The 27,824-nt window shown below is 40.6% G+C and overlaps 1 protein-coding gene across 2 annotated transcripts in view; it reads left to right on the top strand.

The window, feature by feature from the left end:
- RALA (RAS like proto-oncogene A) overlaps positions 1 to 27,824 on the top strand; it is a 73,910-nt gene that overhangs the window by 41,947 nt on the left and 4,139 nt on the right. For both annotated transcript variants that reach the window (XM_043871942.1, XM_043871941.1), the window contains 3 exons: positions 20,094 to 20,246; positions 22,411 to 22,619; positions 26,372 to 26,546. In XM_043871942.1, coding sequence (XP_043727877.1) covers positions 20,133 to 20,246; positions 22,411 to 22,619; positions 26,372 to 26,546 — 498 coding nt within the window. In that variant the 5' untranslated portion in view covers positions 20,094 to 20,132. The remainder of the gene's footprint in view (positions 1 to 20,093; positions 20,247 to 22,410; positions 22,620 to 26,371; positions 26,547 to 27,824) is intronic.

The following is a 27,824-nucleotide window of genomic DNA, read 5'->3' as shown; positions in this document are numbered from 1 at the left end:
CCCTTTTTTTTTGCAAGGTTATAGTGAAATGAAAATTAAGGAGTAATAGAAGACTTTAAAAGAAAATAAGAGAAAAAAAATAAAACAAAAAAAATGTTTTTCCTAATTAAAAAAAACAGTAAAAATATGTGAAAATGAAAGTTAAGGAGTAATGGGGGAGTAATAGGGAATTTTAAAAGAAAATAAAAGAGAAAAAATAAAAGAAAAAAAATTTTTTTTAATTAAAAAAAAAAGTAAAAATTTATCTAGGAATTTCTCTGGAGCTGTTGTGGTCACTGTGGGTTCAGTTTAGCTTCAGATAGCTCCTCGTTCCAGCTTACACTTCTCGGTATCTATAGGCCCCTTCCAGTGTAGTCAGTGTTATCTACAGGGATTTTAATCTGTTGCACCGGTCCCTTCTGAAGCAGTTCCCTTTGTTTATTTGGCTTCTGTTTGCCGGTCTCTTCAGTGTCTAATTCCCGCCCTGACACTGGCAGGCGGAGGTGGTCTCTTGTTTAGGTTCACTTGTTCAGTCGCTGTGGGTAGGGAGGGGTGCTGCAGACAGATATCACTGACGTGTGTGGGGAGCACTTGCGGTGTTCTGGCCACACTGGGTTTGCCCCTGCTCACAGGTGTCTGTGCTTTCCCCGTCTACACCTCTCAGGCTCCCGTCTGCTCTATATGGAGCGGGCCCTGCGTTGCCTGCGGTTCCAGTTTTCGGGTATTCCACAAAAGCGCGGACTCAGTTGCGCCTGCGTTTTGTGCCTTCCCCACCCCGAGCAGCTCAGGCAGCCAGGAGCTTGACGGGTGCACTCTCCCCGGGTTTCCGTGCACCTTCTCCCCTCCACGGTCCCAGCCTCAGTTTCTGCGCGGGCCAGTTGGGTGCGTGCGCCTTGTGTCTGTTCTCTAGAGGGAGCTGGCCTCTAGCTGCAACCCTCCCGGCGGATGTCAACCATCCAGAATCTCAGGAAGTCTTTGGTTAGAAACTGGAGGCCTGTTTGCAGTTTGGTAGAGGGTGCCGTCTCTGGGGCCGCATTTGCCCCTTTCCCCTACCCCCTGCCTCCTGCCTCCGGCAGGGATGGGCCAGCCCACCGCTGGCTAGCTCTTCTCTGGAATTGCTCAGTCCCTATGTTCTGCGAACGGCCAGCAGTGTGTTCGGCCGGTTAATTTTCTCTCTCTCTCTTGCTATCCCACAGTTTAAGTTGCTATCTCACTCAGCTCCCTCCAATTGCCCCCAGGGCATTCGGGGCCGGTCCTTACCCTAAGCGATGCCGCCCACTCCTCTCCGTTCCGCCCCCACTTGCTGGTGTGCTGGTGGCGGATGTGGGCGTCTGGGTTACTTTTCTGCTGGGAGTTGCTTTTAGGCATGTAATCTGTGGGTTTTATTTATTTTTCCTCCCAGTTAGGTTGCCCTCCGAGATTTGAAAACTTCTCCCAGACCCGCCAGTGAGAGGGTTTCCTGGTGTTTGGAAACTTCCTCTATTACAACTCCCTTCCTGGGACGGGTGTCTGTCCCTAGTTCTTTTGTCTCTCTTTTTATCTTTTATATTTTGTCCTACCTCCTTTCGAAGATGATGGGCTGCTTTTCTGGGCGCCTGATGTCCTCAGCCAGCGATCAGAAGTTGTTTTGTGAAGTTTGCTCAGCGTTCAAATGTTCTTTCGATGAATTTGTAGGGGAGAAAGTGGTCTCCCCGTCCTATTCCTCCACCATCTTGGCTGCTCCCCCACCCCAGTGTTCTTTATCCCAGTCATGACAGTAATTTGCCCTGAGGCCTCATCTCTAACTCAGTTCGTCTTCTGTCTCTGCTGCCTCTCTGTTCCCCTCACCTCGTCATGCGAAGTTTGGGTTTATTTTTGCTCATCTGTTGCCTGGTGTTACAGACTTTCAGCAACAAGTATAAAGAACTTAGTACCTGGTACAAAGTCATACAGTGCTGGCTGTTTTTAATCCTTGGCCACTTTCTATCAGATGAATCATGTGAAATTGCTATTTTTGTATGTCAAAAAGGAAACCTCATGTTGGCAGTGTCATGCAGTTCAACTTTATTGATAGACATACAGAGCAATGATTCTTAGCCATCACTAGGATGCAACTGGAATTATCTAGACAGCTTTTTACAAAATATGTATACACTGTCCCTGTCTTAGACCAGTGAATCAGAAGCTTCATGGGTCCTGGGTAAACACATTTTTATGAAGCTCCCCAGATGATTCTAAGTCATATTCCATCTTAAAACCACCTATGAGAGAATCTTTCCTTCAGGTGATTTTTCTTTTAATGTAGAAGTTTCTTTTTAATACAGACCTATATATTTTTTATATAGTCAGTTGTCTGATCATTAACTGAAACTTTAATTTTAATGACTCTACAAATTATGGTCATTTGTTACTTTGAGATATGATCAAACCTCAGATTAAGATTATCAATACTCAATCTTGGGAAGAAAAATCTAGGTGCTACAAGACATTTTCATGATTTTCAGGGAATTCCAAAACCTTTGTTTCCTCTTTGTTTGTAGCACCACATTATCTTTCATATAACTTAGAATTTTGTACTTTTCAAATGCACTTTTGCCTTTTCATGGAAAAGAGAAGGAACAACAGTAAGCAGGCTACAGTTGAGTATTAACTCAGCCTGACTCACGTGACTCACAGTGTAGCATACCTACATGATTCATAATTTTAATGTAGGCAAGAAAAAATGGAAAGAGCTTCATTTGAAAGTATCTGTCTTTGTTCGCGGATGGTAGTTTGTGTATTGTACTCTTATTATTAACCAATGTTTTGAAATCTCTGGGTAAGTGGGCTCTAGGTAAGTCCAAAATTATGAACAGAATTTTTTACTTTGTTCATTGGTGGCTGTGGACAAGAATATTAAAACCCAGAAAAGAGAATTGCGAGTTATTTTTCTACCTCCCATTATCATGTTCTCTGCACATGAAATAAGCCTGCTCTAGTGGCAAATACACTTTATATATTAAAAAAAAAAAAAGGACAGAAGTATAGTGTATAAAAATGAATTCTGTATAAAAATGGCTCTTAAAGCTGTGTATGAAGCATTTCGTAAGAAATACGTGTGTGCACCAACAGTGGGCAGCCTCTGGTGTTGAACTCATACATGTTTTATCAGCAAGGCCTGCTGAATTTTTTCTGATGCCTTTTTCTGTTCTTTTTGTTTTTGTTGTTGTTAATTATATGGCTTTTCTCATTGTGCCTAATCATGTGACTGTTATTTTATAGCCTTCTTAGTATCAAGCTATTATTGTATTCCTGGGATAAAACACATTTGACTCAACTGAATTATTGTTTTATTAAGAGGTAAAGTTCAGATGTTCGTGTCTTATAAAATTTCTGTGTTCATAAATGCAATTGTGATATGGCTTTTTGGGTACAGTCACGGCTCTTTTGTTACCACTATTATCACGCAAATAAAATGATTTGGCTTCCTTTTCTGTGCTATCCATGAAAATTATCTTTTTATGTTTAAAAGAAATTGCATCTTAACCTGTCTGTGCCCCAAACTTTGTACACAGATCATTCTTACATTTTCTTCCATAGTGGTAGTAAACTTTAGATGGTAAACACTTAGGATCTGGATTTTTGTAAAAATCCTTGCTCCATATCAGCAATGAGATTTGGGGTTTGTTAGTCTGAAACTCTGTGTGTGGTTAGTTTGAAACTCTGTGAATTTTCTCACAGAAATAATGATTATAAAGCCTTCTGAGAGTTCTATGAGATAATCAGGTAATTGAATAAGTGTCTCACCAAGTGAAACGGTTCATTCTCCTCCAGTGTTTATTGTACCATTTCCAGGTATTATGAGTTTTTTAATCTTTTTTTATTTTGTATTTTTTCTTCTTTTCTGTTTTTAGAATTTTCCTCCCAGTTTCTTGAACCATATGACTGGTTGAGTGCTTTTTGTAAAGTAGACCTGGAAGAAGATAAAAATTGAGAAATATTAACCCTGGATGACAGGAGCACACAAGTGACCTTTCCCCTCTTCTCTTTTCTCTCCACATTATATATGATGACCACATGTTATTTTTATGATCGTGAAAACTTGATGAGGGAGCTTAAGTCTATGCATCCATTCTTGTGTACTTCGGGCATGCATGGCAAGCTGATCAACACTAAGGGTAAGATGAAGAGTATTCAGCATTCAGGATAGGTAGCCCTTGGAAGTGAACCTGCGGTAAACAAGTTTAATACGCACGTTGTCATTAAATGAGTTCAGATAATATATTCATTGTCAGAGGAGGTTTTTATTTGAGAAAGTGGTATTTCCTATACATTTGTTAGGCCATACTTAACAGTAAGCATCTTACAGTACATACCAAAATGTTAACCTGTCTGGAGAGGTGGGCGGTACCTTGCATAGCAGGTCAGAATTTCAAAGGTTAGCAGTTTATATTTTCTTTCTTTCTGTTTTTTCAGCAACTCCTTGTTATTCCTTTGAAAGAATTGGCTGATTGCCCACAATTCCACAAAAATAGAAACTCAGCAGGTGGTCTCTGAAAGAGCAATTGTTGTTTTTCAGTAGCTAAGTCCTGTCCAACTCGTTGCAACCCCTGAGCTGCAGTACGCCAGACTTCCCTGTCCTTCACTATCACCTGGAGTTTGTTCAGACTCCTGTCCATTGATACCATCCAACCATCTCATCCTCTGTCACCCCCTTTTTCTCCTACCCTCAATCTTTCTAAGCATCAGGGTCATTTCCAGTGAGTCAGTTCTTCGCATTAGGTGGCCAAAGTATTGGAGCATCAGCTTCAGCATCAGTTCTTCTAGTGAACATTTTAGCGACTGGTTTGATCTCCTTGCTGTCCAGGGGACTCTCAGGAATCTTTTCCAGCACCACAACTCGAAAGCATCTGTTCTTTGGCACTCAGCCTCTTTATGGTCCAACTCTCACAGCCATACATGACTAGTGGAAAAACCATAGTTTTGACTATGTGGACGTTTGTTGGCAAAGTGATGTCTCTGCTTTTTTATATGCTGCCTAGGTTTGTCATAGCTTTTCTCTGAGGAGCAAGAATCTTTTAACTTCCTGGCTGCAGTTACCATCCACAGTAATTTCGGAGCTCAAGGAAATGAAGTCTGTCCCTTTCCACTTTTCCCCCTTCTGTTTGCCATGAAGTGATGGGACCAGATGCCATCATCTTAGTTTTTCTTTCTGCCATTAGAGTGGTATCATCTGCATATCTGAGGTTGTTTCTCCTGGAAATCTTGATTCCAGCTTGTGAGTCATCCAGCCTGGCATTCTCATGATGTACTCTGCATATAAGTTAAATAATCAGGGTGACAATGTAGTGGAGCTTTGATGTACTCCTTTCCCAATTTTGAACCAGTCTGTTGTTCCATGTCTGGTTTAACTGTTACTTCTTGTCCTGCATACAGGTTTCTCACGAGACAGGTAAGATGGTATGGGATTCCCATCTCTTTAAGAATTTTCCACAGTTTTTGTGATCTACACAGTCAAGAATCTGCCTGCAGTGCAGGAGACCTGGGTTTGATTCCTGGATCAGGAAGATTCCCCTGGAGAAGGAAATGGCAACCCACTCTAGTAGTCTTGCCTGTAGAATCCCATGCACAGAGGAGCCTGGCAGGCTACAGTCCATGCGGTCAAAGAGTCAGACACAACTTAGTGACTAAACCACCACCACCGATCTGCAGCCTGTATCTTTGGGGCTTCCCTGGGGGCTCAGTAAAGAATCCACCTACAGTGCAGGAGACCTGGATTCGATCCCTGGGTTGGGAAGATCCCCTGGAGGAGGGCATGGCAACCCACTCCATTATTCTTGCCAGGAGAATCCCCATGGACAGAGGAGCCTAGTGGGCTGCAGTCCGTGGTGTCGAAGAGTTGGACATGACTGAGTGTCTTAAGTACTACACACAGTCAAAGGCTGTAGCATAGTCAATGAAGCAGAAGTAGATATTTTTCTGGAATTCCCTTTTTCTGTGATCCAACAGATGTTGATGATTTTATCTCTGTTTCCTCTGCCTTTCCTAAACCCAGCTAGTACATCTAGAAATTCTTGGTTCACGTACTTTTGAAGCCTAGCTTGAAGTATCTTGAGCATTACCTTACTAGTATGTGAAATGAGTGTAATTGTAGGGTAGTATGAACATTCTTACAATTCTTATAATTAGATGTCTTTAATACAGTTTTTCATAGTTTTAAAATTTGGAATATTTGAGGAGTCCAAATCAAGTCAGCTCTGAGTTTTAACTCATTTACAGGGAAGGCCAGCAGACTAAACTGGTGTGTCCTACTCCTCTGTAGCCCCAACTCACTGTGAAATGACAGAGGGGAGAAATTTACAGGCAGAAATTTGTAAATCCATAACTGAGAGTGGGAACAGATGGAGTGACCATCAGCAAAGCAGACACTTTGCAGGTTCCAGAAGACAGAAGACAGATGGTGCTGGTGGATGAACCAGAGTGGAGAAAGCCCCAGAGAAGCAGAGCCGTGAGGGAAGCTGCCAGTGCAGTCTCTCTCCCCACAGACTCCTGAAGGGACTTCCAGCTTGAGTCTGTAGCAGCGGAGAGTGGAAGAGATGCTAGGACATGGTAGTAAGTAAAAGAGGATATATTAAGAGCTAATTGGATATGCTGCCCACTCACCCAACCCATGCAAAAATTGCACAACATTGGTTACCACGCTGATTTTGGAAATCTACTTTGAAAAAACCTTGTTTTTAAACTCTCAGCCTGAGGAGGACTAGGAGTTCTCATGCACGAGCTAGTGCCCCAGATAATACCCTCCTTGTTTTGATATTTGGAAAAAGATCCTACCTGTCAACCTGTTCCTTGCCCATGAACCCTGAAGTAAGGCGTTTCCACTAAAATGCCAGTGAACACAGAGTCTGTTACCTCTGCTGATCTGTCATGGTAGCAGATCTACCCAGCAACAGAAGAAACCTGCTACAGTGAACTGGGAAACAAGAGGAAAGAAAGCCTAGCCAGGGGTGATGTGAAAGAATAAAAAATGTAATATGAGATACTATTGCCTGATGAATAAAGGATATGATTCACAAAATTCATAAGAACATGGAAAAAATGATCACCCTCATCATGTAATCAAAGGTGTAATTAGAAACAGTGAGATCATTCCCCCATTATATAATTAGCAGATTTTTAAAAAGAATGTTCATTCCTAATAGGAATGTTGTGAATGATTGTATAACACTTTTGAAAAGCATTGGACAGTATATCTGATAAACCTTAAACAATCCATTAACTCATTACAGTTCCTTAAAATATGCCTCATGGAAAGTATTTTAAATGTAGAAATAAATAGACGGTTATCCATTTAGAAGAACTCTAAACAACCATAATGTCTTATATAAGAGTTTTTAAGTAGACTTTCTACATCTATACAATGATGGGATTAAATTAAATTAAAAAATAAAAATGACAGCTATAAGGTTAACCAAAAGAACACAGCAAAAGCAAGTGACTTAAGTGGAAAGAGATGCAAAGGGCAAACTTGTGTGTTGCAACTTAGTAACATCTTCCCCCCACATCTGTCACTTATTGTAAGATCTTGAAGTCAGGGATTCTGACTGGCTCATCTGTATACCCACCCACCAGCCCCTCCCAATGCCTAGCACAGTATCTGGTCCTTAATAAATATATGTTCACTCAGAAAATGGGCATAAGAAGAAGAAACAGAAAGGAAATCCAAAAGCAAACCAAAAGATCAGGGAAGCCACTATACAGAGAGAAAGCTAATAACTTAATGAAACATGCATCCCAAAGTGGGCACTGACAGGTGTCTTCATGTAAACCAGAGGCCATACTTAGATTCTTCTAAAGTATTTCATTTGCTAACAACTGTTCACTGCTAAAACTTTTTGTCAGTATTTCTTCTACTATGTAGTTCGATATGGGGCTCAGACGGTAAAGAATCTGCCTGCAGTGTAGGAGACCTTGGTTCGATCCCTGGGTTGGGAAGATCCCCTGGAGAAGGGAATGGCTACCCACTCCAGCATTCTTGTATGAAGAATTCAATGGCCAGAAGAGCCTGGCAGACTATGTCCATGGGGTTGCAAAGAGTCAGACATGACTGAGCAACTTACACTTTAATGTCATTCAGTTAATCAAATGCCCTATTTATTTTTAAGTTGGATCCTTAAGACATGGGTAATTCAATTATTTTTTTCTGGTTCCACTTTTTTAATCAGAAGAGTTTTCATAGCCAATATCAGGTTTATAAATATATCTGAGAAATTCAAAATAGCAGTAGTTACACACCTAATTTATAGTTCAGATGCAGTAGAATCTAAAGCAGGTATAAATTGCATAAATCATACTTTTTTCTTCTATTAAATTTAGGCTTTGACTATTCATCTAATTTTGTAGTTCTTAAGTTCAGTAAATAACATGTATTGAATTTTCACATAGGTAAAATACCTGGTTCAGAACTCAAGATCATTGTTCTGTATCTTGCCATAGTTAGCCTAAGAATGCAGAAGCAAAACATGTATTCTTTATAATTAATAATTATTAAATGTTTCTACATAATCTTATTTTTAAAATACATTTAGGGGTTCAAAGACAAATGTTAAAATAGCTGCAAATAATAGTTTGTCAGTCTTTCTCTTCCACCTTTCAGGTTCCACCCTGTTCCTTATTTCTCAGCATTGCTGAAATCACGTCATAGCATGGTAGCGAAACCTCTGGGGCTGGAATAAGAAAACTTCTTATACTTAGGCTATACTTAGATTCTTCTTTTAAAATATTTTGATCTGTTAAAAGGTCAGTATCGATTTCCATCATTTTCTAGCACCAGCTCTTTTCACACACCCCCACTCCCCTAAAAAGGCCGCTTGTTTCTCTTCCTTTCCTTACCCCAATCAACTCTAGCCTTAAAAGGGAAGTTGGGTACTTTAGATTGAATTGTTCCTTCACCCCTCGCATTTGATCTGTCCCCAGATTTGATTGATGTTTTTCATCTTAACGTCTCATATCCATCCCGGTCTCCTCCCTGGCCCAGACTCGAGTCACCGTTGCCCTGTAGCCTTGCCGCTGTCCTGCCTTCCGAGTCGTGCTCTTGGACTGAAGAGCTGGTGGTTCTGAGTGCACGCGTGCTCAGTCGCTTCAGCCGTGTCTGACTCTTTGTGACCGTGTGGACTGTCGCCCACCAGGTTCCTCTGTCTGTGGGATTCTCCAGGCAAGAAGACGGAGTGGGTAGCCATTTCCTTCTCCAGGGGATCTTCCCGATCCAGGGATCAAACCCTGGATTGCAGGCAGATTCTTTATCACTGAGGAAAAAACCTAAATTACTGGCATGTAAACTTCTGTATTTAGTCAGTTTTACTTATAGCTTCATCTCTCACCACCATCCCCAAAGTTCAGCTCATCTGCTGATGCTTTGTCTTTCAAGTGTCAGCTTAGTCGTGACTTTCTCCTGAGCTCTAGACACTTTTTGTTAGTCTTAACTGTGGTGAGGGCTTTGCCTCTGTGCTGCTGGTAATAATACTGACGGGGGGCTGAATATACCTGGCATATAAAGGTAGGGCCTTCTAAAAAGATGCCTGAATGTTTACATTACCCATACTTAAATGATGTGTATTTAGACATCTTACAGGTGCTATTCATCTTAACCTTAGTTTTACAAACAAACTGAGATCGAAGGAAATAAAGTAATTTCAAGCCTTCCCATGAATTTGAGTCTGTGCTTTGATGTCTGACAACATGTCTGGCAAGTCAGATAAATAAATTTATTATGCAGACAAGGCAAATTGTTAAGTCATCTTAACCCTTAACAGAATGTAATTTTTTTTTAGTTCAGTCTTTGTTATAATTTTGTGTTCTTATTCAGTGCAGTTTGGATTGTTGGAAAATATTAAGTTATTACATTTCGGAAGTAAAACATTGCCTCAGGGACTTTCTGACTTTGTTGCTTCTTTTGAGCTGATCAAATACCTTAAAATAAAGTAGGACCTTCTAAGAGTTCAGGGTATCAGTTACTATTTACATTATGTTTCACTTGGATGTGCTTCCATTTTCTCTTTTTAATAATAACTAAGTAATAAGATTTTGTTTATAAATATTCAAAATATAGTAGCGTCTTTGCTATTTAAAAATTGTCAAAGATTGGGACCCCCAAAACATGAAACACAGAAAATTGATAAATTGGACTTCATCAAAATTAAAAGCTTCTTACTCTCCAGAAAACATATTAAGAAAATGTAAAGATAAGCCACAGACTGGGAGAAATACTTTCAAGATAATGTTTCTGGTAAAAGGTTTGATTCCAGAATATCCAAAGAACTCTTATGAATCACTTAAAAAAAAAAACCCAATTTTTAAAAATGGGCAAAAGATTTTAACTCCAAGGACATAAAATAGCAAGTAACCACACTGAAAGATGCCCAACATGATTAGTCATTAGGAAAATGCAAATTAAAACCACAATGTAATTACTACTACACATCCAGTAGACCACTTAACATGAAAAGCCTGTGGCTGTGACTGTACCAGGATGGGGAGCAACTGGAAATCTCATACATTTACGTACCATACAGTTTAGCAATCCCACTCCTAAGTATTCCCAGCGAAATGAAAGCTTATAGGTATACAAAGACCGGTACACCTCTGTTTATAGCTTCTTTGTTCATAACATTTTAAAAATAGAAACTCCCTGAATAAATGTGAATTGATAAATTATGCTACTTGCAGACAATGGAATACTATCCAACAGTTTAAAAAAGGGGGGGGGGGAACACATCCTACCTATACGTGTAACAGTATGACTATATCTCAAAAGCCTTAGCTGGGTGGAAGAAACAGGCACAAAAGACTGTGTACAATATGATCCATTTATATATAACATTCTGGAAAATAGGAACTAAGATCAGTGGCTGCCATGGGATGGAGGGATCATAGGAAACTGACTGCGAAGAGGTAAGAGAAAACCTTCTGGGGTGATAGAAATGGCGTGTGTCTTAGATTGTGGTGGTGTTCCATGGCTGTATATGTTTATCAAAGCTCATAAAAGGGGCAGTGTTATTGTATGTAATCAGCTTGCCTTAAAAGAAAATGTTAAAGTCAGCTTTTAACATCAGAAATTATCTTCACAAATTTAAGGGCAAAGAAAGCTAGGAGATAGTTCAGATGACTCCTAAGTCAGGTCCTTTGTCTCTTGACTCAATGGTCAAAAATTTTTTCATTGTGACGTAATTTTTATATATTAGAAATTAAGTCTTTCTTATTAGAGTTTTGTCCCTTTACCAATATACAATATTCTTGTCCCAAGACCAGGATCTACTTTCATTTATCTTCATAAAGTCACCCTTTCTGTTACCTAAGTATTATTATTGTCTTCATGAATATCTTACAGTTTGTTCATTTTATTCTTAGTTATGTGTTCTTAAGAGTCTTGTTGTAAATTGAGCCTTCCATTATATATTCTAACTGCTTATTTGAAAAGAAATTTATTTTTCACATAATGTATTGATTATGTAACCATTTACCTTTGAAATTTCTCATTTGTAGTAATTTTTCAGTTGATTCTTTTGGCCTCACTATGAAAGCATCATTGGTATAAGCAGTGGACTTCGAGTTTTATCAGATATCATTCCAGATCATATAACCAGTGACTTTTCTATTAATATAAAGAATTAGATTAATTTTCTGAAATGTAAAGACATCTTTGTTTTTCTGGTTGAATCCCACCTGGTTACTTTTATTCTTTTAATGTGCTGGATTCTAACATTTTTTATTTAGAATTTTTGCATCATATTTGCATTATAGATCACCAGTCTGCTTTTCCTTTAGTCTCTCTTTGTTAGGAACTTCACATCAATGTTTAACTAGCTCTCAAAAAAGAATTTGGAGGCTTTCTGTATGCTCTGAAATATTAAATTGTATTAATAAGACATGTTCTTTAAATGGTTGGAAAAATACACCAGTGATACTATCTGTATCTGATCCTGTAATAAACCTGAATAGACTCAAATCCCTTTCAAATTAGAATTGTGTATCTTGCTTTCTTGGTCAAGTACTCAATTGTTTATTTTCTAGTAAATTTCTTTATTGAGCAGCTATTCTTAATGCAAATAGGGATTGTCATTTGTAAGTTGTCTGTATGAACCACTTTTCACTTGGAGGATGAGTCACTAATTTGGCCTCTACCTACTTACGCTTAGTAATGGTTTGTAATGATTTGCTCAGAACTGAACTTCCATGATCATAGCCTTTCGTGGGCTATTCAAATTGGAGGGGAAAGAGATGTTTCATTTAATCTCTTTTTAACAAAGAATCTCTCAGTAATAACTTCTACCATCTAATGGTTTTATTAAACTAAAGTCTAATGAGTGTCTCTATTTTGAAAGTCTTAAAAAGGTGGTAATGAACTCTGGAAATAAAAAGATCATTGGGCTTATTGTTTTTAGTGGACAAGGAGGATTGTTTAAGACCTTACTTGGTATAGTATTCCTTATTGGAGAACTAGGTTGATCACTTCTTAGAAATTTTCATAAAGTGAGACCTTAGCGTTTCTGTTGGAGATCTGTGGTCTGAAGCGCTGTGACCGACTTCCTACTGGTGTGGCAGGGTGAATCATGACCCAACCACAAGATACCCATGGTCCCCATAACCTTTGACTATTAACTCCTGTGGCAAAGAGTACAGGTGTGATGAAGTTAAGGGTTTGGGGATGATTTTCTGGATTATCCTTGGGGGCCTTAAATGTAATCACAAGTCTCCTCATCACGAGTCTGCCTGTAAGAGGGAGGCAGAGGAAGGTTTGACTGCACTGAAGGAGAAGGCTGCATGACCACAGAAGCAGAGGTGGTGGTGCTGCAGCCAGGAGCCAAGGAAAGCCAGTCCCTAGAAGTAGAAGCGGTAGAGAGCAGATTCCCCTCTGGAGGCTCCAGAAGGAACCTGCCCTACTGACACGTTGAATTTAGCCTCTGAAAATTCATTTTGGACTTCTGACAACAGGAAGTCTTAAGATGATAAATTTTGTGTTGTTTTCAGTTCACTTCCTCAGTTGTGTCAGACTCTTTGCGACCCCGTGGACCGCAGCATGCCAGGGGTGCTGGCTTCCCTGCCCATCACCAACTCCTGAAGCTTACTCAAACTCATGTCCATTGAGTCGGTGATGCCATCCAACTATCTCATCCTCTGTAATCCCCTTCTCCTCCTGCCTTCAATCTTTCCCAACATCAGGGTCTTCCAGTGAGTCAGTTCTTCATAGCAGGTGGCCAAAGTATTGGAGTTTCAGCTTCAACATCAGTCCTACCAATGAACACCCAGGACTGATCTCCTTTAGGATGGACTGGTTGGATCTCCTTGCAGTCCAAGGGACTCTCAAGAGTCTTCTCCAACACCACAGTTCAAAAGCATCAATTCTTCAGTGCTCAGCTTTCTTTATAGTCCAACTCTCACATCCATACATGACTACTGGAAAAACCATAGCCCTGACTAGACAGACCTTTGTTGGCAAAATAATGTCTCTGCTTTTTAATATGCTGTCTCAGTTGGTCATAATCATAATTTTTCTTCCAAGGAGCAAGCATCTTAATTTCACGGCTGCAGTCACCATCTGCAGTGATTTTGGAGTCCAAAAGAACCCCCTATAAATGTGTGGTATTTGTTACAGTGACAGGAAACTTAATTCGGTATATGTGTATGTGCCCAATTGCTCAGTCCTGTCCAATTCTTTGCGACCCCATGACTGTAGCCCACCAGGCTCCTCTGTCCATGGAATTTCCCAGGCAAAAATACTAGAGTTGATAGCCATCTCCTACTCCAGGGGATCTTCCCAACCCAGGGATCAAACCCACGTTTCTTGTGTCTTCTTCAGTGGCAGGTGGATTCTTCACCACCATGCTACCTGGAAGCCCCTTAAGACAATATGGATACCTGTTAACTAAACATAGGAGAGCAGGGACCTAGGCCTGTGGAATTCAGCTTCACATCCTCAGTCCCTAGAACTGTGCCTTATGTATTTTAATAAGGCAAGCACTGAGTATATTTGTTAATGGAGGATGGGAAGGAGAGAGGGAGGAAAAAAAATCATATAATTTATCGTTTAAATCAACATTGTGAGCACAGTGTAGGTATCTAGCTTCTGGGTGAAGGAGAGAAATGCAGTAAGGTTGAAAACTTGAAGGCCACCAGTAACCATAGATTCTACAGTATTGTTCTGGGACATCACTTTTTAAAAATAGAACTGCCGTCCGTTCAATCGTTCAGTAGTGTCTGACTCTTTGTGACCCCATGGACTGCAGCACGCCAGGCTTCCCTGTCCATCACCAGCTCCCAGAGCTGGCTCAGACTCATGTCATTCAAGCTGGTGATGCCATCTGACCAACTCGAACTGCCATATGATCCAGCAAGTCCACTTCTGGGTATTTCTCCAAACGAAATGAAAACACTTACTCAAAAGATATATGCACCCCCTCATTCATTGCAGCATTACTGACAGTAGCCAAGACATGGAAGCAACCTTAGCATCTATCAGCATATTAATGGTTGATGAAAGTGTGGCATATATGTACAATGTAATATATTACTCAGCCGTCAAAAAAAAAATGAAATCTTGCCATTTGTGACATGGATAGACCTTGAGGGCATTATGCTAATGAAATAAGTCAGAGAAAGATAAATACTATAGGATTTCATTTATATGTGAGATCTAAAAAAAACAAAACCAAGCTTGTAGATAACAGCGAACAGATTGGTGGTTGCCAGGATTGGGGTGAGGGAGCAAACAGTGAAGGGGATTAAAAGGTACACACTTGCAGTAAAAAAATAAGTCACGGGGATGAAATGTTACCCCAAAGGTGACAGGGAGGAGGCAGTTGTGTAATTAAAAAAATTTTTTTAACAGTAAGACGTAGAAAATAATTGAGAAACCAAATCAAACAATTTGCAGTTCAGGGATCCCTAACTCTTTACTTGCAGAGGGAAAGCACAAATGCGTACACATACATGGAGAAGTTGTATTTCTCCATGAGAGGTCTAACTTCTCAAAGAAGTTAAAATTCAGGTTCAGTTCTCTAATTCCTAGTTTGTTTAATGTGCCAGGAAAGTAGTTAATAATACTTTTACCAAGTGGATGCAGGAAATAAGATTTACGTTATTAGTTTATTGTATGACTAATTTTAATTTTAAAAACAAGCCGTATGTTCACATTATACAGAAATCAAAATGATGGTTAGCCAAATGCCATTATCCCAAGTCTGTTCACCAGTGACTTAGTTTCCATCTTCACAGGCAACCCTGTGTTACCATTTTTTATATTCTTTCAGGTAGATAAACAAGTGAACTTCTAAATCCCCTTTTTCTCATCTTTTTATGCAGTTCATTGCTTACAAGGTGTATTGTTCTATATCTTATTTTTTTCACTTTACCAATATGTTTTGGCTCCCTCCATATCAGTGGGTAAAGAGCATCTGTTTTTCTGTGACTCAGTGGTAAACAGCTTGCCTGCCAATGAAGGAGACACAGGTTCAATCCCTGGGTCAGAAAGTTCCCCTGGAGGAGGAAATGGCAACCCACTCCAGTATTCTTGCCTGGGAAATCCCATGGACAGAGGAGCTGGCAAGCTGTAGTCCATGGGGTCACAGAAGAGTTGGCCACGACTTAGCAACTAAACAACAGCAACACAGACTTTATCTGTGGTCACTAATTAGTTTGTGTTTCCAGTTTATGCTTCCACTGCAGAGAAGGAATGTGCCTTTTTGTCTGCCAGGAACGAACAAGCTTTTTCTGTAGATGAGGGGAAAGAAAAGGTTATTTAGACTTGCTGTCCACATACGTTCTCTGTTGCATGTTCTTCTTAGTTTTCTTTTGTTTACAGCCCTTTAAAAACATAAGCCATTCTTAGCCACAGACCATACAAAAAGTCGACCAAGGAGGCGATAGTTTACTGGTCCTTGCAAACATATTGATAGCAATCTGATGGGTAAAACAATTGAGTCCGCATCTAATCTTAGTTGTATTTCTTTTATAAGCAAGGTTGAACCTACTAGAGCCATTTGTATCTTATTGTTGATTTTATTTGTAGTAACTTTTTATATCGAGAAATTACCTCTTATCTTTGAAATGGATCACAAAATATTGGCCTCAGTTTATCTTTTCATTCTGCTTATAGAAGTTTTTGCCACAAAGAAATTGTTCTAAGTAGTAAAATTTATCAAAGTTATGCTCAGTCATGTCCAACTCTTTGTGACCCCATGAATTGTAGCCTACCAGGCTCCTCCATTTGTGGGATTCTCCAGGCAAGAATACTGGAGTGGGTTGCCATTTCCTTCTCCAGGAGATCTTCCCAACCCATCGAACCCCAGTCACCCAGGGATCAAACCCGGGTCTCCCGCATTGCAGGCAGACGCTTTACCATCTGAGTCACCAGGGAAGCTCAAAGTTATGTTATGACTTGGGTTTTAGATAGTACTTTATGCCTTTCCCATTCTAAGATTATAAAACAAATTTTGTGATTTTTTTTTTTTCTGGTGCTTTTGTGATTTCACTGTGTCATTTAAACCTCAGATACACTTAACAGTTTTGTTTTTTTTCCCCAGATAGCTCACCAGTTGTCCCATTACCATGTGAATTATCCTCTGTGCTTCCCTCCCCCACTGTCCACCTGAAGTGCCACCTTTATTACACGCTAAACTATAGTCTGTACTTGGATCTATTTCTGTATATCCTGATCAATGTTCCGTTGATCTTATCTAGACAGGCTTGCTTTTGAATTCCAACTGCCTCACTAAATTGCTCTGTGAATCATATTTCATTGAGGAAATACAGATGCAGTTAAATAAACAGCCAGACCTACCTGCAGCCTGTACGTCTTGCTTCACCACCACACCTGTTACAGAGGAGGCAGTGTCCCTGCTCTTGTGTGCCCGGGGTCCCTACTCCTCTGGTCTACAACTCATAGAGTCACTTTGCTCCTAGAGGCGCTGTCTCTTCTTCATCATTAGTTTCTGCCTCTTTTAGATGATTGTCATATAAACATCCCTTAAAAATATTTAAGAAGCAACCCACACTAAAATCTATGTTCATCTATGGCCCCGTTTCTCCATTAGTCTTCAAAGTTCGTCTCTTCACCTTCTGTTTTCTCCTCAACCCACCCCATTCAGGCTGTGGTTTCTATCTCAGTGATGAAATGACTCTTCCCAAGATCACTGACAGCCACCATCTGCCAAACTTAGTCATGGCCTGTGGGAGAGATTCCTGTGCTTTCAGCCCTTGCACCTCTTCCATTCATTCTCCACACACCAGCCGTGGTAATCTTTTTAAAAATGGATGAAATTATGTCACAGTCTTGCTTACACCCTCTCCAGAGTCTTCCCATTACAGTTACAATCAAACTCAAACACCTTTCCATGGTCTTCAAGGCTTTTTATGATTTAGTCTCTGCTCCCTCTCTGTCTCACCTCCCGTTTACATTCCCTGATACTCACGGACGCCGTCCACTCTGGCCTTCGTCCGGCCCCTAGAATGGGGCAAACCCTCTGCTGTCTTGGGCCTCTGTACTTGTCTTTCCCTGTGTCTAGAGTGCTTTTCCCTCAGAGGTGGCTGGTTTCTTTATAAAATTCAGATCTCAGCTCAAATGCTGCCTCATCACAGGACTCACCCTTGGCCATCCTGATTAAAGTAGCCTGTCCCCAGTGTCTCTATCCCAGTGCCTCTGTGTTCTCCATTGCACTTAGCACCAGTGGAAGAGTCTTATTTCTATGTGTGTTGTCTTAGGTTCCAACATCTAGACCAGGGATTGGGACCTGAGTTGTGGAAAGCCAGGTTTTTTAATTGGGGCTGAGGAGTGTCTCCTTGGTGGGATCTTTTCCTGGATAGCCTCTTAAAAGTAGGGGATCTGCACCTCATAGTTACTGAGGAATGTTTGCACTTTGGGAAACTGTCTTTGGGAATCTGCATTTTTTAAGTCACAGACTGAATTGTTAATTTTTCTGAAAGGGAAAATGTTTTAACCCAGTTGGTGTAACTGCTAACTAATTTTTTGCTTTAAAAGCATACATACTCAACTCTTAGAATATTAATTGATACGGTAACACCCTCAGCTCTTGTGATAGAACTGTTTTAAAAATAAAATGGTAGTTACGTAGCCATGAAGTGATTACAGCTGCCAGCAAGTAAAGATCACAAGAGTGAGAAGTAAGTCATTTCCTGCCTTTATTAGGAATGCCAGCAACAGCATGCTCCATAAGCTTTCTTAGATGAGGTGTCTTTTAGACTTCTGCTTATCTGAAGTACACTGTTAATTTTCACTGTTTCTGAGCAGTGGTAATCATTTTGTCCTTGGTGTCCAGAAAAAGAGGGACTCAATCCTTGTTTATTGAGTTAAATTGAACTACTAGCCTTCAAATGTGGATTCCTTATCATACGCTTCACAGTTCGGGTTGCCTCTACTAAAAAATGTTTATGACATAAGAATAATAGGATCAAAAATTGCGTATATAGTGTGATCTCAGTTATGCTCACAAGTTGCAGCTTGTGAAAGGTATGCTGTGACTCTCAAATATGTCTCAACTTACTCCTATTGTTATATGGATAGCAAGATTTGGGATTTTTTTTTTTCCTTAAGACTTTTCTATATTGGGCAGATAGGCAAATGGGCATGATTTCTGGGGCGGCCTGAGCAACATCCAGCTCTTGGGTGCCCTGCACAACCAGTGTGTGGAGCACAAACCCAAAGCTGACTGTCCTCACCTGAACTTGTGATGGAATCTCTAGTAGCAGTAACTTCTTTATACCAGTACCATCCAAAGCACTCCCCAGGTTAAGTCAGACTCCAACATTTATTTGTTCCTTTGACATACATGTACTGATGTTGCCAAGTCAAGTAAACCAGCAGACACAGCACCCATATTCAAGTTGCTTCCAGAATTTTAGGAAGAAGACCTATATTAGGAAGAACACACTTGAGCAGTTCCAGCTCGTTTAATGGTTATGAAGGAAAGGTATCATGTACCATGTGAGCACAGAGCAGGGGAGAGCCTAGTTTAGGTGGAGAGTTTCAGGTAAGCTGAAACCTCAAAACTGAGAGGAGTTAGCCAAGAATATGCCAAATGGGGGAAACGGCATGATAAAAGCCGGGAGGCAGAGAAGAGCACGTGAAGAATCAAGAGAGACCAGTGTGGGTCTGATGCAGCCAAACTGGGAGAGATGAATGAGCATGAGATGGAGAAGTGGGCAGCGTGAGGGGTGTTCCTGTGAGTTGCAGCTTGTGAAAGGTATGCTGTGACCGAAACAAGTCAGAGATGCTGAGAAGGTACCTCTAACCTCTAAAGAAGGAACCACCCCCTCCAACCTCTAAAACCAAAAAGTCTTGCATGGGCCTCCACACAGACTTCATGTTTGCTCTGACCTTACCGCCTCTTTTTCTAAGGATTGGTACCATGACCAAAGGTAACTGGGTACCATTAGCGTGCATCACCATTCTAGCTAGCTCCTGGGGGAAACTGGTCTTTCCACACTGAGCACATAAATGTAGTAAACAAATGCGTGTTCTAAGGAAAGTGAGGGCATGCTAGATTCATGTATTTAAGTTAGGTTACCCATCCCATCGCAGTATATACAGATGTTCCAGTAACATGATCCTCGGGAGCTGGGGTGCACAGTGTTAGATTCTACTTATACTTCAACTTCCAGGTTGTCAGGATAAGGTTTCTTTTCTCTCTCTCTCTTTTTTTTTTTTTTGGTCAGTTGTTTCTTACTGAAGTTAGAAGAAACGTCTCTTTAATTATTGCCAACAGAGATTGATGTGGAAACAAAGTGATCGTTCAGCCTGCTTTGTAATCTGTGTGACCATACTCTCTTACAGCCAATACTCCATTACTGTCAGAGTGTGGTTGCCCTGGGAAGTTTTCGCTTTCGGTCAGCAAGCTCATTACTGAAAACTATTATAAGATAAATGCCCTTGAGTCATACACTTGTCTTATTGCCATGGTGTTTTCTGATAAGTGGTTCTTCCCACAAATGAGCATACTTCATTTGCCATCTGTTTAAAATCATAGCAGAATGGGAACTAGTAACTTGAAGCCTAAGGAACTAGTAACTTGAAGCCTGTCTCTTTCATACACTGGAATTCTGACAAATAATGTATTGAGCATTACTTGTTCTTTCATTCTTTTTAGATTCTTCTTAATCCTTTGGTGAAAACTCTGTGACACGAGATGGCTGCGAATAAGCCCAAGGGTCAGAATTCTTTGGCCTTACACAAAGTCATCATGGTGGGCAGCGGTGGTGTGGGCAAGTCTGCGCTGACTCTGCAGTTCATGTATGATGAGGTAAGTGCCGGTGGCATCATGGATGTCAGAGTTGGGGCTTGCACAGAGTATTTCTCTAGCTTAGTTTTGGTTGTGGTTTGGATGGATTCCTTGAGTCTTTGAAAGCTACTGATCATTTTTTTCCTGGTTTTAAATTCAGAGTCAACATTTGTATACAGCTTGATTTACAAAGTTGAGAGTTCAAGGTCCTTAAAAACGTTATGCTTTTAAAAAACAGAACAAAAGTGAGAACAGTACCTATCTCTGAGCAATATGTGACTTTTTTTATTTTTAGTGTCTTAATAGTGAGACCCACCTTGATTTAATAGAACTGGTAGATATAGTACCTGATTGAGACTTGAGGTTAACATATATAAGGTATCCTTTAATAACTCAATGAAAAAAATCATTTATTATATATTTGGCCTGGTACTACACTCACCACTAAGCAGGTGAAGGCTGTGTCCCTGAAATAAAATAACTTAACAGGTTACAGATTTGTGTGCATGTATTTGTATTAGACTTTATGGCCCCAGAGTTAAGGTCTCAGCCTATATACAGCAATGTATTTTTTCCATAGAGCATTGTTATTAAGGCTAAATGATTTGAGTTGCTAATCAAATTTAAGCATTTTTCCTCAATTCTTCTTCCTCCCAAATAGAAGTAAGGATTTATGGTTACTCTTTCTTACCTGGTTCTCACAACAGTCTTGTGTGGTAGGTAGTGGTATGCTCGTTTTACAGATGAGAAAACAGAAGTTACCCAACCTGCCCACGCAGAGTGACCTCTGATGAGTAACTCAGTGTTAAACCTGGTCTTCTGAGAAAAATATCCTGCAGATTTTTATCACCCAGTGTCTCTTTTCATTGCCTGCTCATCAGCATTTCTTCCATACACAGAGAACTTTAAAAAAATTTTTTATTAAGTGTAGTTGGTTTACAATATTGTATTAATTTCTTCTCACACAGAACTCTTAAATCCTGAAGTTGTCCTGCTTATGATAAACAATTTGGAGGGGGAAAATTGAAATGGTATTTTAAATGGAATTGCTAATTTATCTGTTCAGTTCTGTTCTTCATACTAGTCACCTGAATAGCTGCTTTTCTTTAAATTAATCCTTGAATCAGTCCCCTTCTTGATAGTAAGGCAGTCAAAAGTAAGAATGTTCGTATGTCTGATGTTTGATGAATGATTAAGCTTTCATTTAATATTCATAATATTATCAGATATAACAACAATATATCCATTAAATATTCATAAATGTTTATAAATACTTGACATTTGTGAAATAATAGCCTGTAATTATGGTAGAATGTTCTATATCTTTTACAGTTACAAATACACTGTGTTTGGTTTCTCAGTAAATACTTGTTGAGTGTCTCCATGTACCAGACACTCTTCGAGGCTTTGAGGAGACATTGATGAATAGACTGGTCAAGGTCCCTGCCCCCAGGGGTTAAATTCTAGTATGGGGATTTAGACATTGAGCAAATAAATAAGAAAATATCAGATAAGTATTTATAGGAACTAATTAAAAGCTCACAAAAGTATGTGTATATATATACACACACACACCAACAATGATACTCTGATCAAAACTATCAAAGTGAGATATAGAGAATAAAAGTTAGAAGTACAATTGTAAAGTGGTTTAATTATGCTATTTTTAAAAGTGGGAAGACAGGGGAGAAATCTCAGAGTTCAGGATTTGACATTCTACAGAGTGGTATAAGTCACTTTTTTGCCTCTGTTCATTTTGGAGAAAGAAAAGATTTAACCGTGCTTTCAATCCTTACCTAAATATTGACTTTGAAGTCATTTTCTACAATTCTGACATGAAAATTTATATTTGGAGTCACAAAAAAGGATTTAAGAACATTTGATAAAATACCTATGTAATAGTTTTTGCAGATATAGTGTTTTAAGGAAGAGAAGAGTCATGGTTTTCAAGCTTTCAATCGCCTAGAGCTGTTCAACCTCCACTTTTTGTAAAAGAAAAGACCTCTGAATTGTCTATGATGGAAATTTAAACGAATGTAGCTTTTACCACTAGGGAAAATTTAATGAAGGCTACCTGTGGCCTCTCGGTACTATTCTGGCACCTTCGTGGAATCTGTATTTCAAAATAAGGAACTTTGAAAAGTAAAGGTGATTTAGAAATGGAAATGCTTTCCCTCATTCCCAGTTTGTGGAGGACTACGAGCCGACCAAGGCCGACAGCTATCGGAAGAAGGTGGTGCTGGACGGGGAGGAAGTGCAGATTGACATCCTGGATACAGCCGGGCAGGAGGACTACGCGGCCATCAGGGACAACTACTTCCGCAGCGGCGAGGGCTTCCTCTGTGTCTTCTCCATTACAGAAATGGAGTCCTTTGCAGCCACAGCCGACTTCAGGTACGTCAGGGAGTCGTGTCGCGACACTGCGAACAGCTGCCTCCTCAGCAGCGAGTGGGCGGCTGGAGGCTCTTGACCTGGCTGCCCTTCCCTCCCGCTGTGCTGAGTCCCTCTCTGACCTCAGCGTGGCTGTCCTCCGTGCGCTTGCGCTCACACGTGCAGGGCGCCGGCCCTCACCTCCCGGCCCCTCACCTCCAGGCCCCCCACCTCCCGGCCCCCCACCTCCCGGCCCCCCACCTCCAGGCCCCTCACCTCCCGGCCCCCCACCTCCAGGCCCCCCACCTCCAGGCCCCCCACCTCCCGGCCCCTCACCTCCGCCGGCTCTGCCAGCGCCAGCTGCAGCGCAGCCGGAGTGTGACAGCCCGCGCACGCAGAGTCTCCCTGTGTGTTCCTGAAGTGTTTCCCTTTGGAGTACAGTACCGCTGCTGCCGTGAAAGCAGATGCCTGGATCACATCACGGCTCTCTGACCCAGATTTTGAGTCTGTCTGTGTTAGTCACGCGTGTCTCAGCGCCTGTGTCGTGCCCAGCAGGCATGTCGCCATCCTCCTCAAACACACACTGAACTTTTAGTGGAAATAATACCACCATAGATACACACACTGTCTTGTTATACAATCTTTTTAATATCTTATTTACTGTTTGTTTAATCGAAATCCGTCCTCCACTTGATTTGGGACAGGGGATTGGGGAAGTGATAAAGGGGAGAGGTGTTCTCTCTATACATAAGAAAAATACAGCATAAATAAGTTCTTGAGTAGTGTCATAAATACAGCATGCACAAAAACAAATATTCTTTATGTATTTTTATTTACATACACATGATCTGCTTTGGTGTTGGGGGGCAGGTGCAAAAGAAGCATATAATATATCCTCTGTTTTCAACATTCACACAGCCGAGTTGAATAAGGCGTGAAACCCAGTGTCAGTTAGTGATAAAGAAGATATGGACAGTGACTGTTACAGGGGATCCAGGAGATGAGAGGAGTTGGAGGCCTTCAAGAGATAGATAACCTTGAAGGATAACAAAGATTTCCAAAGATGAGGAAAGACGTCATCCCTAGTGTTTGGGCAAGAAACTGAACCAGTGCTTACACAAAGCATTCCTCTTCATGTATAGATGAAAGTCCCAAGAACTCAAAAGATTCTAAGAGAAGCTTCTTTGCAGAAAAGCATGTCACTGAGAAACTTAGGAAATGTAAATTTATTTGTAAAATTAAGTTTGCTGGTTTCTGTAAGGAAGAAGTTTTTGTCCATGATAAAGTGCAAAGAGTGGCAGATTCTGGTAACTTGTAACCCTGGGAGACATATTGAAAGTTACCAGTCAGTGCTTATTCATTCTTTGAAAAAATATTTGAGTGCTTATTCTGTAGCAGATTCTGTTCTAAGTAATGGAATACATTTTGTCACCATAGTCACCAAAGCCAGAGTGGTATCTCAAGGGAATGAGGTATTTTTACGCCAAGAGAAAAAGTCTTGGGCTGTTGCTATTACAGAAAATAAATGAATCATTCATTACCCTCTTGTCCTACCTCCAATGTGTTGCCCTTCCCATAAATAAAAAATGTTCCTGGTAACTGACCAGGAGTAGGAAAGCCATTTTTGAGGTGGTCTGAATGGTAATAGAAGAGTAGGCGCTCCACATGATCTGACCTGTAAAGTATAGAGCAATGTCAGCTCCTCTTTTTAATTTTTTTTATTGTAGTTGATTTTTAAAAATCTTTTATTGAAGTATAGTTGATTTACAATGACATGTTAATTTCAGCTATACAGCAGAGTGATTCAGTTTTACATACCTAATTATTTTTTTATATTTTCCATTATGGTTTATCATAGGATATTGAATGTAGTTCTCTGTGCTATACAGTGGGACCTGGTTGTATATCCATTTTATATGTAATAGTTTACATCTGCTAATCCCAAACTCCCCCAACCCATTCCTCCTTGGCAACCCTAAGCCTCTCTTCTGTGTCTAAGTCTTTTTCCATAGATAGGTTCATTTATGTCATATTTTAGATTCCACACATAGGTGATATCATATGGTATTTCTCTTTCTGACTTGGTTCACGTGGTATGATCATCTCTAGTTGCATCCATGTTGCTGCAAATGGCATTATTTCATTCTTTCTTATGGCTGAGTAGTATTCCATTTTATCGGCACCATATCTTCTTTATGCATTCACTCATCTGTTGATGGACATTTAGGCCATTTCTGTGTCTTTGCTATTGCGACTAGTGCTGCTAAGAACACGGGGGCACATGTATCTTTTTGAATTAGAGTTTTATCTGGATATATGTCTAGGAGTGGGGTTGCTGGATCATGTGGTAATTCTTAGTTTTCTGAGGACCTTCCATACTGTTTTCCACAATGACTGCACAAATTTACATTCCCACCAACAGTGTGGGAGGACTCCTGTTTCTCCATACCCTCTCCAGCATTTGCTATTTGTAGACTTTTTAATAATGGCCATTCTGACTGGTGTGAGGTGGTACATCAATATAGTTTTGATTTGCATTTCTCTAATAATTGTCAGCTCCTAAATGTAGCCTTCGTGGGCCTCCTATCACGAAGGCAGAGTCCACTGTTTCCTCATCGGTGATTGTGATACACTTTGCACAGCCCCAGTAGCACACTCACCACACTCTGACACTGAGATTGATTTCTGTATGCTGTGTGTTTTTCCTGACAAGGTAAAAACACTTGGAAGCAGAACCCATTTCTTACCCATTTCAGTATCCCTGATATCCACATTTGGCACAGTTGCCCACATATAACTTAGAGCACTTATAAGTGTTCAATAGAAATGTTAGAAAACCCTGTTGCCTTTTGTGGTTCTCACTTTCCTCAAAATAAAAATGAGGCTTGACCAGTTTGTAAAGGTGCTTTTCTATTCTAAAATTTTATAATTGTCTCTCAAACTCCAAAGGGAGCATCATTTTAAGCAAAAATGCTGGTAATGATTACAGTCATCACAAAGGTCACTGATCACCCTAACAAATTTAATGATAATGGAAAAGTTTAAAATATTGTGAGAATTACCAAAATGTGACACAGAGACACAGAGTGAGCAAATGCTGTTGGAAAAGTGGCCCTGGTGGACTGGCTTGACACAGGGGGATGCAAACCTTCAGTCTGTTAAAAAAGAGAAAGCAGTATCTGCAAAGCACAGTAAAGCTAATTGCAGTATAACAAGGTATACTTGTATCAGTAGTACTTCATAAATTGTGATAAATTGTGTTGACAACAGGGGAAACTGGGTGTGGGGACATACAGGAACTCTGTCCTATCTTCACACCTTCTCTGTAAATCTGAAATCATTCTAATGTAAAGAGTTTGTTTTGAAAAAGCCTTTAGAGGGACTTTCCTGACAGTCCAGTAGTTAAGACTCTGCACTTCCACTGCAGGGGGTACGGGTTCAATCCCTGGTTGAGGAACCAAGATCCCACATGCCACGCAGTCTGGCCAAAACGTAAAAAAGGTTTTAAAAACAAGGCATTTAGAATGAAGTTGCATTTGATACTTTCACTTCATGCCTCTACTGCCATATTTGTACTCTTCTTTGGTGTATTTTTCCTCCATCAACGAAGTGAATGTGAAGCTCAAATGATTGAGGGTAGATAAAGGAAGGCGTGCTGCTGGTTTCCTCCCATGTAATAAATGAGCTCATTGTTCAGAAGCATAAATAAATGTCTGCATGTGTTATTTGTTATTTTAACACACAGAGATATTTCTTGCTCATTTCCTCTTACCCAGGGAGCAGATTTTAAGAGTAAAAGAAGATGAGAACGTTCCATTTCTGCTCGTTGGAAACAAATCAGATTTGGAAGATAAAAGGCAGGTTTCCGTAGAAGAGGCGAAAACCAGAGCCGACCAGTGGAACGTTAACTATGTGGAAACATCTGCCAAGACGCGGGCCAATGTTGACAAGGTAAAAGGGGACCCTCCTCACCACGACATCATGTTGAAATAGGTTGATTTGCTTAACTCGGCTCCATCTGGGTCTAGAGAGTCTGTTGAGACTTTCAGAGAGAGATTTAATACACGTTGATGTTTATCAGCCCTGAATTCTCAAGTACACCGTGTTAGGACTTTCTTGACTTCACCTTGTCCTTAGGTTCCCAAGGGGCATAAAAACATGAGACAACCACAGCCAGATGTACTTTTTTTTAAAGCACTGGCCAGATTCCTGACCTGAATCCCCCCTCTTTTTTTTTTCCTTTTCTTTTCCTGATTGGCTGGAGAATCTCTGAGCTGACACCTGCCCGTCAGTTCTCCCAAGTGAAGGTGGCTCCCAAGATGAAGGATCCCCGAGGGAGAGGGTTTTGGAATCTCTGTCACCCCAGCTGCACTCCCCACTCTCCACCTCTGATCTCCACCCCCTCGCCCCCCTCTCCACCCAGGGGAAAGAGAACTCCTCTGCCCTCTCCCCTCATCTTTGCACTTTGTGCAGATTGGCCCTTCCTGGAGACCAGGTGAGGAACACCTTGGAGCCTTCCCGGGTGCCGTTCATCCATCCCCCGACACCACTGTCCGTGTTCAGGAAGCCTGCTGGTGGGGCTGGAGCAGCTCTGGGTGGGAGCCCTTCCAGGGAGGCCTTTTCAGTCCCCGAGTATCCCAGCCCTACAAGTGCCTCACAAAAACTAACATGCAGAAGGATTGCCTACAAAGCCTGATAAACTTAGGTTCCTGGGTCTTCTCCAGAGACTTGGATTCGTTTGCTCTGGGGTGGGTCCTAAGAATTTGCAGATCTAGTTAGCTCCTGGGTGTGCAGGTGGGGTGGTGGACCGCACTTGAAGTAACGCTGCCCTAGGTGTCCGCAGGTGTTGGTGAACTGCTCTGCTGTGTCTGTAGATCCATAACCCTGGTCCAGAAATCCTGATGTTAAAATCTTAGAGGTTCTTTCTGCCTATTTACTGTAGGTGTGAAGACATTGTCATTTTAAGCTCACTTTTTTTTTTCCAGTCACAAGGTCAGATTCCTCTAAGTCCAGGATATTGTTACAACATGCTAGAAGAGTTCTACTCAGTAAACCAGTTTCTGCTAGTTAGAGCAAATATTTTTTAATATACTAATGAAATATTGTTTAAGATTCAGTGTGTATATGGTTTTGAAAGGCACCACAGAACAGTATCTTAGGATATATATACTTTGTTTCCTCCTGTTTAATATCTCGAGCAGATGGTAGAACACACACTAAAACCTGTTT

This window comes from Cervus elaphus, chromosome 18, assembly GCF_910594005.1.
Source record: "Cervus elaphus chromosome 18, mCerEla1.1, whole genome shotgun sequence".
Lineage (NCBI taxonomy): Eukaryota > Metazoa > Chordata > Mammalia > Artiodactyla > Cervidae > Cervus > Cervus elaphus.
This window is presented reverse-complemented; position numbering and strand designations above follow the sequence as displayed.